Source organism: Rhincodon typus, chromosome 14 (genome assembly GCF_021869965.1).
Source record: "Rhincodon typus isolate 14 chromosome 14, sRhiTyp1.1, whole genome shotgun sequence".
Taxonomy (NCBI): Eukaryota; Metazoa; Chordata; class Chondrichthyes; order Orectolobiformes; family Rhincodontidae; genus Rhincodon; species Rhincodon typus.
In genome coordinates, this window is record NC_063345.1 from 37,994,753 (window position 1) to 38,011,522 (window position 16,770).

A 16,770-nucleotide genomic window follows, 5' to 3' on the forward strand; every position below is an offset into this window, starting at 1 on the left:
TCCCCCTCAATTTAAAGCTATGTCCCCTTGTGCTAGCCATCACCATCCGAGGAAAAAGGCTCCCACTGTCCACCCTATCTAATCCTCTGATCATCTTGTATGTCTCTATTAAGTCACCTCTTAACCTTCTTCTCTCTAACGAAAACAGCCTCAAGTCCCTCAGCCTTTCCTCATAAGACCTTCCCTCCATACCAGGCAACATCCTGGTAAATCTCTTCTGCACCCTTTCCAATGCTTCCACATCCTTCCTATAATGCGGTGACCAGAACTGTACGTAATACTCCAAGTGCGGCCGCACCAGAGTTTTGTACAGCTGCAACATGACCTCATGGCTCTGAAACTCAATCCCTCTACCAATAAAACCTAACACACCAAATCTGCACCATCCTTCTGAAGAGCAGCCCCCCCAGACACACCCCTCACCCTATCCCCGTTAGCCCACAATGACCATGGCTAATCCACCTGCCCTGCACATCTTTGAACACCACAAACGACGTAGTATGACCAACCCACCTAACCTGTCCATCTTTGGACTGTGGGAGGAAAACGGAGCAGCTGGAGGAAACCTTTACAGACACTTAAGAGAGGACGCAAACTTCATGCAGACAGTCACCAACGGCTGGGATCGAGCCCGTAGACACAAGTTCAAGTCCCACCTACTCTGGGAGTGTGCATTAATATTGTTGAACAAGATGGTTAGAAAAATATCTCTGTTTTTGGAGCAGGAGGGACATGAATCCAGGCCTCCTGGTCCAGAGTTAGGGGCGCTACCAATGCACCATGAGATCCCCATTTAGAAACCTCTTCAATTGACATAGAAATTGAACACTGCCTGAAGTTAATTTATCTCTTTTGCAGGTGCTGTTTATCAGATGGTTGATAACGGTCTTTGATCTTTTGGATTCAAAGAAGCAATTGCACTCATTGTATGGCATCATTTTCTTCTATCTTCAAAATGACAAGTTGGTAAGAAATGCTATATTTTGTCCCTGATTAAGTGAAGTGGATGCAATGGACATAACTGAATGCTAAGAAAGTAGAGTGGAACTGTTATCTGATAATTGACTAAAGCTGTTGTTTTCCCACAATGAAGACTGGACACTTTATTCTTATATTTGGAATAGCTGGTTGAAGGTTTTGGAAGTTTCAAGAAAGACACTAGCAAGGTTGAAAAGAGGGAGTATGTGTAGAAAATTGGAGCCCAAGAAGAAGCTACCATTTTTGATGTTGAAAATTTCATATGACCTGGCAGGATTGTGTGTTCCAGATTTCCGCCATCCTTTAAGTGGGGAAAGTGCTTCCTAATTTATTTGCTAAATACATGGCTCTAATTTCAAGAGAATATCCTCTTGCTTCGTACTTACCCATGAGTATCTCAGTATCTAACGTATTATTTTATTCAACTAAACTCCATTCAAGCTTCTAAACACAAGAGGTATGATCAAATAACTTGTGCTGTAAGCACCCACTGACAATTCTGTTTCTTTAAAAATGAATTAATAATAATTAAACATTTTGGACGCATGTTAATTTTTTATAATGTACCACATGACTTAACTGTATCTTTAAACCACAGTTAATCGAATTTGGTCATAACCTGTAATAGTAGCTATTTAGTGTGCAAAGAAAACTTAGAATGGTTTAGTTTTACAACTATTTCTGTCTAAAATCATTCACATCAAAATATTTATCTTCAGCCTTTTGCTTTTTCAGTTGTGCTTTAGGCAATATTTCTTTTTGTTTCAGTGTCCCTATATATGTCACCTATTGTACCTGCTAACTAAAAAGGAAAATGGTAAGTAGCAAAAGCAGCAGTAAAACATGCCATTGCATGATAAATGTCACTGTTATCAATATGTGGAGAATCAAATTGTGACTCTCTCTGTGATCCAAGTACATTCTTTGCTAATTATGTTTAAGAACATATTTCCAGTGTTGATGGTGTTCAATACAAGGTAAAGTGATGGCAGCCAATATATTCAATTGAGATATAGCATTTTTTTTTTTGCCCAGTTGAGCCACATGAAATTTTTTTTTGTTCTGTATTACTCAATGCAGTTCGTAGTTTAATAACATAGGATTGATCTGGTCAAAAATGCTTGTTATTTGAGAAATTGTATTTGATCTTGGTTGATAGCTATGATGCCTGAGAAACCATAAATAGATTTTGAAAGAATACCAGTGGACCCTTCCAGATGACAGAATCAGGATAGAAAAGAAACTGCAACCTATTGTACCTTGCCACTTACTTTAATTTGTAGCATGAAATTTTAGTGTCACGTTGTGTTATTAACAAGAGCATGCGGCCATACAACATAATTAACATACGAAAGCTGCATAAATTTCTTCACAGTGATGATGTGATTTTTTAAAAATAAAAGACAAGTCAGAAAAATTAAGTATTAAATGGGGTGACCAAAAGTGTGGTCAAAGAAACGATTTGTTTTAGAGAAGTTCGCAAAGCAAAATGAAGTAGAGTTGCAGTGTGTATTATGGAGAGAATTCCGAAGTGTTGAATCCGAAGGGTCTGAACTCATAGCTGCCAGTGGTGGAAGGAAGTTGGAGAAGATATTCTGGAGACCAGTGTCAAATGAATGGTGAATTTTGGATAGGCAGGTGAATATTCAAGATAAAAGGGAAATGTCCATGGAGAGACTTACATTTAAGAAAAGTTTTATATTTAATGGTCAGGAGCCAGATTAGCAAAGACCAAAGGTAGGTGAGCTGGACTTGGTGCAGGATTTGATATTGGCAGCAGTGTCTGAGTGAATTGAAGTTTGAGGGAAAAGTGTCAGACTGATCAGGAAAAGATTGAAATAGTCAAGTCTGGCTCTGTCATTGGCATGGACACAAAGATTTCAGCAACAGATTGGCTGATGTTAGTCTGCTACTGTCCAGTGTTATAAATGGAAGTATACATCCTTGTGACGTAGAGTTCATAGAATCCCCAATGTGGAAACAGACCATTCAGCCCAACATGCCCACACAGACCTTCTGAAGACCATCCCAGGCAGATCCATCCTCTAATCCTATCCTTGTATTTCCCATAGCTAATACACACAACCTACACATCAATGAACATTATGGACAATTTAGTATGGTCAATCCACCTAACTTGCACATCTTTGGACTGTGGGAGGAAACTGGAGCACCCGGCAGAAACCCACACAGATGTGGGGAGAATATGCAAACTCCACACAGACAGTCGCTTGAGGCTGGAATCGAACCCGAGTCCCTGGTGCTGTGAGGCAGCAGTGTCTTTGGAAGCTCACCTTAGAGTTTAATAGGATAGAAGATTGTGGACAGTCTGGGTTGGCACTAGGGCAGTATTTACAATGTGTGGCGAAATTAATGTGGGTATGCAGAGTTTTACCAAGTACCTTGAACATGGTTTGAGAGATACTTTGAGATTCACAAAAGCAGTTTGTGTCATTTAAAGTAAAAAATTTATCCATTATAAAGATGGAAATACTCAAAAATGTGGGAGTAACTATGTAGTTTCTTGCTGGCAGACTTCATGACCAGTTATGGATAAGATAGTTATTCCAAGGCTGGGATGACCACAATTATGTTTAGCTACAATGTGCCAAAATTTATACTTTCCTATGTAAAATCACATTTGGAAAATACCTTACCCTCCTCCTAACTTGTCATTTCAGCGTGTTTAATTTAGTATCCTGAGCTTCAAATCTATATTTTACTCTCTAGTTTTATTTCTTTGTGCTCCTACACATTTAAGTCTTGATTGTGGTCTTTTGTCAATTTCTTCCCCGCCAACCCTAGTGCTTGCTCTATCATTTTCAAGTTGACTCCAGAGACTTAGATAACGAGGTGTAGAGCTGGATGAACACAGCAGGCCAAGCAGCATCAGAGGAGCAGGAAGGCTGACGTTTCGGGCCTAGACCCTTCTTCATTTTCTGAATATTCCGCTTGGGAACCCTGCGGCCCAATGGTATCAATGTGGACTTCACAAGCTTCAAAATCTCCCCTCCTCCTACCGCATCCCAAAACCAGCCCAGCTCATCCCCGCCTCCCTAACCTGTCCTTCCTCCCACCTATCCCCTCCTCCCACCTCAAGCCCCACCCCTATCTCCTACCTACTAACCTCGTCCCACCCCCTTGACCTGTCTGTCCTCCCTGGACTGACCGATCTCCTACCTCCCCACCTACACTCACCTTTACTGGCTCCATCCCCGCCTCTTTGACCGGTCTGTCTCCTCTCCACCTATCTTCTCCTCTATCCATCTTCAATCCGCCTCCCCCTCTCTCCCTATTTATTTCAGAACCCCCTTCCCCTCCCCCATTTCTGAAGAAGGGTCTAGGCCCGAAACGTCAGCCTTCCTGCTCCTCTGACGCTGTTTGGCCTGCTGTGTTCATCCAGCTCTACACCTTGTTAAATCACAACATTCCATTTGCTTTTTTTTTAATTACCTGCTGCACCTGCAAACAAACCTTTTTGTGATTCATGCGCAAGGACACCCAGGTCCCTCTGCAGAGTAGCATGCTGCAATTTAAATAACAGTCCATTTTGTTGATACTCCTACCAAAATGGGCAACCTCACATTTATCAACTTTGTATTCCATCTGCCTATTCACTTAACCTATCTATATCCCTCTGTAGACTTTCAGCGTCGTCTGCGCGCTTTGCTCTACCAGTTATCTTAGTGTTGTTATGGACCAGACCAGAACCTCTCAAAATAATTTAAGAAGGTAGCTTAAACCTTAACTTTCTCTTATTTTAAAAGCAAATGTAAAGTGTCCACTCCAGCTGCAATGTGATTGGTCAAACTACTCAATGTTAAGTAAAACGCAATTTATTTAAACACTGTAGTTAAAACACAACCAAAGAAAGAGGAATTTGGTATAACTTAATTCTTTTGGAAAACTTAACAGAATAATAGATACGGTAATTATTACTAATTCAGAAACAAAAAACAGAAGTTGCTGGAAAAGCTCCGCAAGTCTGGCAGCAGCTGTGAAGAGAAATCAAAGTCAACATTTTGGGTCTGGTGATCCTTCCTCATGACCAGACCCAAAACGTTAACTTCGATTTCTCATCACAGATGCTGCCAGACCTGCTGAGCTTTTTCAGCAACTTCTCTCTTTGTTCCTAATTTACAGCATCCGCAGTTCTTTCGGTTTCTGACTATTACTAATTAACTGTTTCAATGTAGGAACATCCATAAACACGTACCTTGGCAAAAAAAGGAAAGTTTAGACACAGATTCTTACATGTAGTTCTCCAATTCAGGAGGGGAAAAAGTCAACAGAAAATTCAGAGAGTAGCAGCAGCCAGGAGACACCTCACTGAACCTTCTAACTCTGTTGAGTCCCCAGTAGCTTCTGATGCTACTGAAAAACCAAAACCCAGAAATCCTGATCTGAGAGAGCTGGCCATACCCATTCAAGTGGTTTAAATAAAAATCCAAAGCCTCCCAGTTGTTTACTCAAGTGATCATAGCTAGCCAGCTCAGCATCTCTGCCTTACGACCTCTCTTCAAAACAAAAGGACAAATTAACCTCTTAAAGTGACATCATCTTTACAATGTCATCTGTGAACTTTGACATAGTAATTTGGTCCCCAACTCCAAATCATCTACATGAATTGTAAACAATTGAGGTCCCAACACTGATCCCTGAGGCACACCATGAGCCACTGATCACCAACCAGAAAAATACCCATTTATCCCCACTCTTTGCTTTCTGTTAGTTAACCAATTCTCTATCCATACTAATACATTACCCATAAGGCCATGCACCTTTATCTTATGCAGCAGCCTTTTGTGTGGCACCTTGTGGAATGCCTTCTGAAATCCAAATAGACCACATCCAACAGTTTCCCATTATCCACCAAGCTGGCAATGTCCTCAAAGAATTCCAGTAAATTAGTTAAACATGACCTGCATTTCAAGAGCCCATGCTGCATCTGTCCAATGGGACAATTTCTATCCAGATTTCTTCCTTATTAAATTCTGAAGTGGGGAAAATGCTTGAATCTAAGCTAATGGACCTATAGTTAGATGCCTTTTGTCTACCTCCTTTTTAAACAGTGGTGTCACATTTGCTGTTTTCCAATCTGCCAGAACCGCTCCAGAGTCCAGTGAATTTTTGTAAATTATCACCAACACATTTGCTATTTACCATTGTCATCTCTTTTAGTACCCTGGGATGCATTCCGTCAGGGCCAGAAGACTTCTTGTGCACCTTTTGTGCTATTAGCTTGCCCAACACTGTCTCTTTAGTGATAATGACTGTTTCTAGGTCCTCACCTTCTTGTCCTCAATTATTGGCACGCTGTTTGTTTCTTTCACAGTGAGGACCGACACACACTATCTGTTCAATGCCTCAGCCATTTCCTCATTTCCCATTATTAAATACCCCTTCTCATCCTCTAAAGAACCAATGTTTACCGTAGCCACTCTTTTTCATTTTATATATTTGTAGAAAGTTCTGCTATCCGTTTTTATATTCTGAGCTTGTTTACTCTCATAATCTATTTTATCTTTATATCTTTTCTCGTGACTTTCTGTTGACCTTTTAAAGATTTCCCAATCCTCCAGATTCCCACTAACTGCTTCTACTTTGTATGCATTAGCTTTCCATTTGATACCCTCTTTATTTCCTTAGTTATCCATGGCTGGTTATCCCTTTTCCTCCAGCCCTTCCTTTACACTGGTATATGCTTTTGCTCAGCACTGTGAAAAATCGCTTTGAAAGTCCTCCACTGTTCTTCCATTGCCCGACCATTTTGTCTTTGCTCCCACTCTACCTTAGCCAATTCCTCCCTTGCCCCATTGGTTCAGATCGGTGAAGAGTATACCATCTATACAGTTGTAAGGGCAAGTGGAAGATATATGAAAGGTCAATTTTACGGAACCTTAAGTGATTAGGGAAAGATAACTACCAACAAAAATTGGACAGAGTGAAACTAGAATTGAGAGCTAGGGTTTTATATTTAATGCATTGAAGCAATAGACCATTTAAGTTAGCAATGATGGAATAATTGGTAAATTGTGTGACGATACTATGGCTTTAAGAGGTGTATTTTGTCCTGGTTTCTTGTTTACTGATGACAGGTTGAGACAGAGGTGCGCAGTGCTGAGTTGCAAACCAATAAAGTAAATAGCTTGTGAGGCCTTGGGTTCTACTAAGGGTTTTTAGGGGATTTACTAAATTGGAACAGCTAATCAGTGGTAATTAACTTGGTAATATTATCTTGTTAAGTATTTCAATAGAGTTACAGTTCAGTTATTTTTATTTTATTCTTATTTTGTTTGTGTTTTAACTGTAGTGTAAGAATAAAGTGTGTTTTGTTTCCAGCCTGGTAGCTTGACCAATCAAATTGTATCTGGAACACAACACTTTACACTTGCCTTTAAAAATAAGAAAAAGTTGGGGTCTAGGCTATATTTTTACTATATTTTGAGGGGGTTTAATCTGATCCACAACAACTGGTACTGGTAGATGATGGGATACTGATCATAACATTTTGGAAAAATTGGAAACTGTGAAAGGCTGAATACATGTTGAAAAGGAGGCTAATGGCATAATTGATTCTGGAGATGACAAGCAAAGCTGAGAGCTTCAGTGATGGACGGACAAAGGCAGGATGTATGAGGTATAAACTATATGGTTCAAATTTAATGATTAGTCAGGAAGTGGACCTTTATAGAGTGGAGTACTGATAATTACCACTCATCTGTGTCTTGATATCAGACTACAACCTGCGAGACAAGAAGTGATTTCAGGAACAGAATCATTGGCATTAGCCTGTATCAGTGGATGATGTCACCAATGGACACTGTGAGCATAAAGAGGTCATGGCTAAGTGTAGATTCTTGGGTAGCTTCAAAACTAGGCTTGTTTTTGTGTCTCAGCTGCTTAAAATTGCCTTTGGATCAGCTTGAGTAAATTTCTCTCATTAACTTGAGTCACGTTGAAGTCGCATATTCATAGTTTAAACTTAGGATGCCAAGAATCATTTGCACTGAACCCGAAGAAGAGTTAACGTTAGGGTGAGAAATGACTAACTGCCTCTGGTGTGGATTTTTGCCTTTCCTGAAGTTACTTCAATTCTAGGGCCAACTATAGAGATCTTGGTGTCCAGCAAGTTTGATTACAATGCAGAATATGATATTCCATAAATATAAAGTTAGAATTTTGATACTTGTGGATGTTTAGTAATTGTGAACTTAGTATGTAGTTATGCCTTATTCAGAAATGTATAACTTTTAAAATGCATTTTTGTAGTGAGACTATTCCACAAAAGTGGAAGCTCTTGTGATTGAGGAAAATAAGATCAGTAGTAGATCATTCTACCTTTTGAGCCTGTTCCATCATTCTAGATCATGGCTGATCATCTACCTAAATGTTATTTTGCTACACTATCCCCATTTTCCTTGATGTTATTAGTTACCAGTGTCCTCAATCTCTCCTCATATGACTGACTGTTCCACCTTTCCAGAAATTGGTGTGGTGAACCTGTGTTGCAATCGTAATGGTTTCAAATATGAACAGTTCATCCTGTGGAACAGCACAAAATCACTGACAGCATCTTTTGGATTTCTGCATTTATCTGCATATATGTGGAAATCAGGTGTTGCAGTATGTTTCACATTTCTATTGCAGCCACAGACTTGGACACGTTACATCTGTTCCAACTCAAGTCCTGGTTAGAGAATATAGAAATCCATCTGTGCTCTTGTTTAAAATGTCCAACTTTTTTGGCAGCAGTTATGATGAGGTGTCAGTTCCAAAGGACTGCTGGATGGAACAGTTCTACCTTTCAGTGAGAGGTGAAAGTAGAAAAAAGATGAACAGAAGTGTACGTTTTTAAACTGTTTTGGTTGACAATTTCTGATAAAATGCCAATTGGGAGATTGCTAAATCATTGTGCTACTTCTGGCTAGATACATAATATTCTTACCTGAAAGTAAAAATTTTAAGTTTGAGCAGCCTTGAGAGGGTGGAAAAATAAATTCTCCAGAAACATCTCGTATGCAATATGGAATTGTGACATTTGAGGCAATGCAATAATTCCTGATTTCTGTTGTCTTTTTTTGGATCTTGAAGCTTTAGTGTGGGATTAGCATTTGCTTTTTAATTTGTAAAAATACCACTTTTTTATGTTGTACATTCCTGTTATTTCACAGTTAAACGATTCAGAGTCAAGAAGCTGATTGATCTGCAGGCCAAAATGGTAAGGTATATAATTTTGGTTTTGTATCATCTTGTAGGTTGATCAGTCTTTGGAACTCTTCTTCAAAAAGCAGGAGAAGCAGAGCCTTTGAAAACTTTTAAGGAAGAGGTGGACTTGATTTTCTTTAAGCAAGAGAGTGAGGGGCTATTGGGTGTATCTGAGAATGTGCGTTGAGATTACAATCAGATAAACTATGTTCTTAAACCAATATTGTCTTTTGGGTTCAGTGACCTTCATTCAGAACTAACGGTAGCTAGGAAAATGTTGATATTTGTGCAGAAGATGGGGTGGAGGAGGGTGAGGATTAAATGCTGCTTCACCTGGAAGGGTAGTTGTGACCGTGGATAGTGACCAGACCTCTAATGTTAATTCTGCATTTTCTGGCGGATCCATTGCGCTTTTCCAGCAATTTCTGTTTTTGCTTCTGATTTCTAGCATCTGTAGTTCTTTAGGTTTTTTTGTTTTTAAACCAAGATCTTAGTTGAGAGAGCAGTCTCAAGGAGTGAAATGGCCTGCTCCTGCTTGTTTGTATGTTTATATGTGGATATGACTAGTTAGGCAGACTACTCGGTTGTATGTGGAGAGATGTTTAGGTTACCACATTTAAAGTCTTGCATGGAGTGCCATTGTATTGGAATACTGCAGACTATTTTGGTTTGGTTGAGCAAATGAGTGTAATAATAGATTGAGACCAGCGAGTGGAAGGTACTAATGAAGAGAATGAAGGAGAGAGATGTATTTAGTGTTTTTAATATTACATAGTATATAATTCTATATTTGCTACCATTAGCTATTTTATTTTATTGATTGCATGCCAACTATAATTGCATATTGTGGCTGGCAGTTCCTCACTATGACCACAATATTGCAACTACGATATAGTTTTATGCAGGACATGAAAATTTTGAATACACTATGCAGGCAATGAGAGCAGGCGAAGGGCAAATGCAGTTGTGATGTGAGGAAAGACAGCAAAATCAAGGCTTGGGCTCATATGGTTGTGAAACATCATAAATATGTCAGTTAATTTTCAGCACTATTGTTTATAATTAATCCAGGGGATAAATCTCCCCAGTTGTGTAAAGAGGGAATTGGGTTTATTGATTTGCAAAGCTAAATTCACATGAATGCACAAGATAAACCCGAAAAATTACCTACAGTTTCTGAGGTCCTCTGTTACACTAAGAAAATGTATCCTGCCTGTGTGGTTGTGTAATGTGATCTACTCAAAAATGTAACTCCAAAGGCCTTTTATTTTTCTATTGTGTGCAATCCTCTCTGCTTGGTCATGCAACAGAATTTGTCTTTTTTTGTCCTCCTCCATTAAGTTCCTTTAATCTATTTTCTTTACTTTGAAACTTAACATTTCTTTCTTTACTTATTTGTCCAAGAAAGAAATATATCCTCGCATGATTTTTAGTAAAAAAAAAACCTTTGAAAGCTGCCACTTTTTGCTGTATAGCAACATGCTTGGATTAAATAGAAAAATGATATACATTTGCACATTGAGGACCAAGTACAGCATAAGTTAATAATCCAATTGCCAATTTGTTCAATTTCATCTCACGTAAATGCTTATTCATTTGTGGGACTGTCTCACTTTAGCATTATCAATATGTTTTGAAATGAAAGCTAGCACAACCTTTAATTTAGTGTACTCTTGAGGAAATTCCATTTAAAAACTTAGCTGTTCTTAAGTTGCCCGTAAATTGAACTATGTTTTTAGTAATCCAAATTTGATCTTTGATGTATACTTGGACCTATACCTGAGACAAAGATATAAATAATACACAACTTGCGTATTTCTGAAAAACATGTTTTGTTGAAACTTTTCACCTTCACGCATCAGAACATTTTGCAAGAATATCAATTCAATGGTCCTATTATGCCACTATGTTGCTTCAATAAACCATAAACAGCACCTGTTCAAAACACACCCACACTGGAAACTCATTTAAACAGAAGAGTTTAGCAATGCAATTAACAGTGCCATTACACGTATAAATCTCTCTTACCTATTCTGTTTAAAACCTTTGACAAAATCACTTTTTTTTTCAGCCTATTCTCCAACTCAGCCGTTTTATGGACACCATTGCTGATACTAACTTTTTTCAATTGCAATTTTGTTTATTTCATCAATTGAATTCAAATTGAGTTATTACAGCAGTATTTGGGCTTGTGTCTCTAGACCATTAGCCCAGACATTTGCTTTTGTTACTGAGCTAATAATCCAGTCTGCTACCATTCCTGAAGTACATACATGCTGATTTGTTTGTTTTTCTTTTTAATCTGTATATTGTACTGCATTCTATGATGTTGTTCAAATCAGTGGTGGAGTTGAAACACAGTTGTCAGCAATGTTGGGCAGTGAACAATGATGGACAATGTGAGTGATCTGGGTGATGGAGAGGAAAATCAAGTGAGAGGGTACTAATCAGAACATAACAAAAGTGTGTTGAGAAACCCAGTACTCACCATTTTGCGCTTCCAGTTGGATAGTGTTGCTCTACATTGTGTTAAAGAAAGGCTGCATCTTTCTTCAGAACGCAGGTAAATTAGGCTAGAATGTAGCAGCGCTGGGAGTAGTTAGAAGAAACAGTCTTCTCCATGTAGCATCTTTGATGATCAAGTTTCGTCAAACCACAAGTTAATTACAGAGCAGGGCAATGGACGCAGACCCCAAGTCTACTTCAGTTGGAATGGGAGTCATACTGTACGCTCTTGGCAACAATCTGAACTACATTGTAAACATCTAACAGACTGAAGTGTATCTCTCACACAGTCAGACACACTCCAAGAATAGCTACTGAGAAATTAAGCAGCCATTTCATGCTGCCATCAGATCAACTGAAACTGGGAGCTACATCTAGAAGTGATATGTTTTGTCATGCCACATAATTATGTTGAGAACAATTTGTTAATGTGAACTAACCCTGATTGTAGACCTAATCTTGGTATGCTTCCTAAGTGGTCCTCAGTTCAGTAAAGTAGTAGTGAATAGTAGACAAGGAAGAGGAGCTGTTGCCATCATGGTTAAAACACACAACCTTTAAAGTGAGGGGCAGACCAATCTGATTGTCAGCGTCATTACAGCAACAGCGTGTCATTTCCTTGGCCAGTTAAAGGGTGAATTAAAACAAACCAGAAAATATTGGAAATACTCAGCAGGATAGACAGCATCTGTTGGAAGAGAAATGGTTCATTTTTCAGGTCTGAACTTCTGTCACGCTGGCGTGTATGCTTTTTCTGAAAGAAAAACAGTCTTTCTCTCAGTTTTACTTTCATTTTGGGCAGTTCTCTTAAGTACTTGGATGGAGCTGAGAAGGGGAAAATATTGCGAAATAGCTTTGAGTTAGTCATAGCCGCAAACCAGAAACTTTGGCATAAAACCTTGAAGAAGTTACTTGAAGTTGGGTATGTTTAGCTTCAAGTGTACAATAGCTCAAGAAGAAGCTATAAGTGTTTCCAGTCTAGCAGTAATTGTCACAGTCACCTTAAACCTTTTGAGTTTTTTGGAGACTTTTTCCTCTGGTATGAGTGCTGTACAGAGCATGTTCTTTTAATTTTAGAATTTAAAAAGGGTTGTTTTGGAATTAATGAGTTTATACTTTTTACTGTGTGTTTAAAAATCTTTTGAGTTTGAGTTAGAATAAATCAAACTATTTATTTATATTTTGTCACCTTTTGTTTTGGTTGATAAAATTCTTTTTTATTGTAAAATAAAATCTGCAACATTCTGTATTTACTTTAAGTGAGATACCACTTTCTTAAAATGAAAAAAAATCAAAATATGATCTATCAAGTCATGTTCTAGTCTGGGATCTGTAAATTCATCAGCTGGGATCATCATGACTGAAAGTTGTCCCACACAGGATAGTGAAAATTTGAAATCAGTTTTCCTTAAAGTCTGTGTATGCTTGGAATTGAAATTTCCAGAAATGGGATTGTGAGGTAAGGACATTAGTGATATGGAACAAAGTCAAGTAAGTGGAAATGGAGTACTGATCCCTCAATCCAAGTAAACAATAGGACAAGCGTAAGTGGTTAAGTGGCCTACTCTTTTTATTTCCTGTGTTCCTGCTGTTACTTGTTAGAATGAAGAATGGTAATGAAGGTATGAAAACCATATGTGTCCATATTATGCCTTAATTTTGTCAAAAGCTAATAAGCTGTTGCGTGCATACAGATGTTGTCATTTATTTTTCAGGGAATGCAACCACACCTGATGGCTCTTCTCTTGCTATATAAGATCCATGCGCCTGAATATGTGTGTTTGGCTTGTGCTGGACAACCCAAGGTTTGTTGTCTTAAACATTTGTAAAAAATTATATAAATATATACCATTTGCTAGTATACACTTTTTGATGCAAAATGTTAATCTATTTTGAGGTGGAATTGCAATTGGGTGCAAAATCTCGACTTTGGACTGCTTTCTTTACTGGGGCCAGTTGACTACATGGCTGATTTGTGATGCAGAGTGATGCCGACAGTGTGGGTTCAATTTCTGCACCGGCTGAGATTACCATAAAGGACACTCCTTCTTAACCTTTTCCCTCACCTGAGGCATGGTGACCCTCAGGCTAAACCACCATTAGACGTCTCTCTCTCATGAGAGAGCAGCCCTACGGTCCAGAAAGACTACGATGACTTTACATTTACGTTTCTGAAAGACAGATTTCTTTTGATTTTGACAGGTTTTCTTTTCTTTCACAGTGGAAGTGGGAGTTTGAAATTCTTTAACTGTGACAACCCAGTGAGAATTTTTGTTGGTAGGAATGTTAGAATTAAAAAGTAAATCATCAACTAATCAATATTTTTCTTTTAACAATAGCTTGTATTTTCTTTCTTTGTAATGATACATAACTATTATGAGATTATCGTCTGCCTGAACTGTAATTTTTAAGAGCCTGTTGTTAAATTGTTCCACATGAAATTTTGTTGCATCTAAAACAAATGTATTTAGAATCCTGAAGTTGTTAACTGACTAGTTAGCTGAAAACACTGTATGTCATAAATCAAGCACAGTACAGGAAATATTATTACTAGGACTTTTTCCCAGAAGGACAGGGTAGTGAAAAAGGCATTTGGTACGCTTGCCTTTATTGGTCAGTGCATTGAATATTGGAGTTGAGATTCATTTTGCTGCTGTACAGGACATTGGCTAGGCCAGTTTTGGAATACTGCATTCAATTCTGGTCTCCTTGCTATAGGGAGGATTTGTTAAACTTGAAAGTGTTCGGAAAAGATTTACAAGCATGTTGCCAGGGTTGGTGGGTTTTGAGTTATTGGGAGATGCTGAATAGGCTGGGCCTACTTTCTCTGGAGCATCAGAGGCTGAGGGGTGACCTTACAGAGGTTTATAAAATCATAAGGGGCATGGATAGCGTGAATAGCCAAGGTCTTTTCCCCAGGATAGGGGAGTCCAAAATTAGTCGGCGTAGGTTTAAGGTGAGAGGGGAAAGATTTAAAAGGGACTTAAGGGGCAACTTTATCCCACAGAGGGTGGTGCGTGTTTGGAATGAACTGCCAAAGCAAGTGATGGAAACAGTTGATATTACAACATTTAAAAGGCATCTGGATGGGAATTTGAATAGGAAGGGTTTGCAGGGATATGGACCAAATGCTGGCAAATGGGACTAGTTTAATTTAGGATGTCTAGTCAGCATGGACGAGTTGGATGGAAGAGTCTGTTTCCGCGCTGTACATCTGTGATTCTATGATTCAATTAAAACTTTGTAATCCTGAAAACTCAGTACTTTCAATGTTGTATAATAACCACAACAATTTCATACCAATTATTTAAGCTAGCCTGTCCTTTTACATTTGCAATTTGTTTGTACAAGTACAACGAAAAACATTTCTATTGTTTGAAGCAATTTATTTGACTAATTTACAAGGTTAGCAAGACAATTTTTTTTATTTGAAGGTGCTTCGACCTATTAATGTCAGCTGAGGGGAGGGATGTATGAATGAATCTTTATGCTGCCAGAACTTTTATATAGATGTATATTGCACTGAAATGCACTAGCACGCTGCATTGCTTGCATTGTGCACAACAAAGTATTAAGAAATTAGTATTAAGAAGTACTCCTTGGAGTCTGAAAATTGTAGAACTTTCATATGTCAATACCTTTTGGACGGTATGATTTATAATAGATTGGAGTCTTACTCCGAGAACATACAGCACAAGAGCAGCCCCTTTGGTCCTCCATGTCTGTACTATCCATGATAATATTCTAAACTAATACTATCTGCATGCATGTAGTCCATTTCCATCTTTTTCCTGCCTGTTCATGTGTCTAAACGCCTCTTAGACTTTGCTAACATATCTGCTTCTACCACCTCTCCTGGCAGCAAGTTCCAGGCACCTACTATCCTATGTGTAAAAACAAAAACTTTCTTTGCACATCTTCCTTAAACTTTTCCCCTCTCACTTTAAAGCTGTGCGCCCTAATAATTGACATTTTCACCATGGGAAAACGTCTCCGACTATCCATCCTATTCATACCTCTTGTTATTTTATATATTTCAATCAAGTCTCCCCACAGCCTCCAGTGCTCTCGCAAAAACATTTCAAGTTTGTCCAACTTCTGCTTAAAGCTAATACGTCTAATCCAGGCAAATCCTGGTAAACCTCTTTTGCACCCTGTACAAAACCTTGACATCCTTCCTATAGTGTATATGTGTGGTGACCAGAGCTGCACACAACACTCCAAACGTGGCCTAATGAAAGTTTTATACAGCTGCAGCATGACTTGCCAACTTTTATACGGAATGCCCTGACCGATGAAGGCAAGTATGCTGTACTCCTCCTTTACTACTTATCCACATGCGTTCCCAATTTCAGGGAGCTATGGACTTGCACCGCAAGGTCCTTCTGAGTATCAGTGCTGCTAAGGTTCCTGCCATTTCCTGTATATTTTTAATCTTGCATTTGACCACCCAACATGCATCACCTCTCGCTTGTCAAATTAAACCCCATGTGCTATTTCTCTGCGTCACTTTCCAACTGATTTACATTCTGTATTCTTTTATAACCCTCCTCACTAACATATTTTTGAGTCTGAGCGCTGATATTCAGTCTGTGGACTGTTCGATTTAAATCTGCCTATGCTGTGATTAAAACTCAATCCAGGAGCCAAAGACCAAAGTAATTCTGGTTGAATTCTCACATGAAATGTTAATCTATTTTCTTCCCTTCCACAGATGTAAACTGATGTGTGCATTTCTAATAGTTAACTAAACTGAAAGCACAAACCATTATAATTTTGCTTTAAATCTGATATGTTTGAACTTTGGAATCCTGATTTTTGTTTTGAAGATTTCATCAAGTAACTATGAAGTCTCTGCCTTCTCACAGAACTTGCAAGTGTCTGGGTCATTCTGGAAGAAAGCCATTGAAAGAGTTCAGAACAATGGTTACAGGCAGTTGTCTCGACCACCAGAGCTAGTGAATTTAACAGAGCCTCCAATGCGGAAGAGGGTAGGTAAATTATTCCAGGTTTTACTGAATGTATTCCAGTACTGCTGAGGTCATTTGATGTGAAATGCCTTGATCTGTACTTATTTGC

The 16,770-nt window shown here is 38.6% G+C and overlaps 1 protein-coding gene across 1 annotated transcript in view; it reads left to right on the forward strand.

Moving 5' to 3' along the window:
- Window positions 1-16,770, forward strand: part of cenpi (centromere protein I) — an 86,371-nt gene that overhangs the window by 13,164 nt on the left and 56,437 nt on the right. The window contains exons 4-8 of the mRNA XM_048605311.1: window positions 859-966; window positions 1,747-1,795; window positions 9,153-9,199; window positions 13,407-13,496; window positions 16,560-16,682. Coding sequence (XP_048461268.1) covers window positions 859-966; window positions 1,747-1,795; window positions 9,153-9,199; window positions 13,407-13,496; window positions 16,560-16,682 — 417 coding nt within the window. The remainder of the gene's footprint in view (window positions 1-858; window positions 967-1,746; window positions 1,796-9,152; window positions 9,200-13,406; window positions 13,497-16,559; window positions 16,683-16,770) is intronic.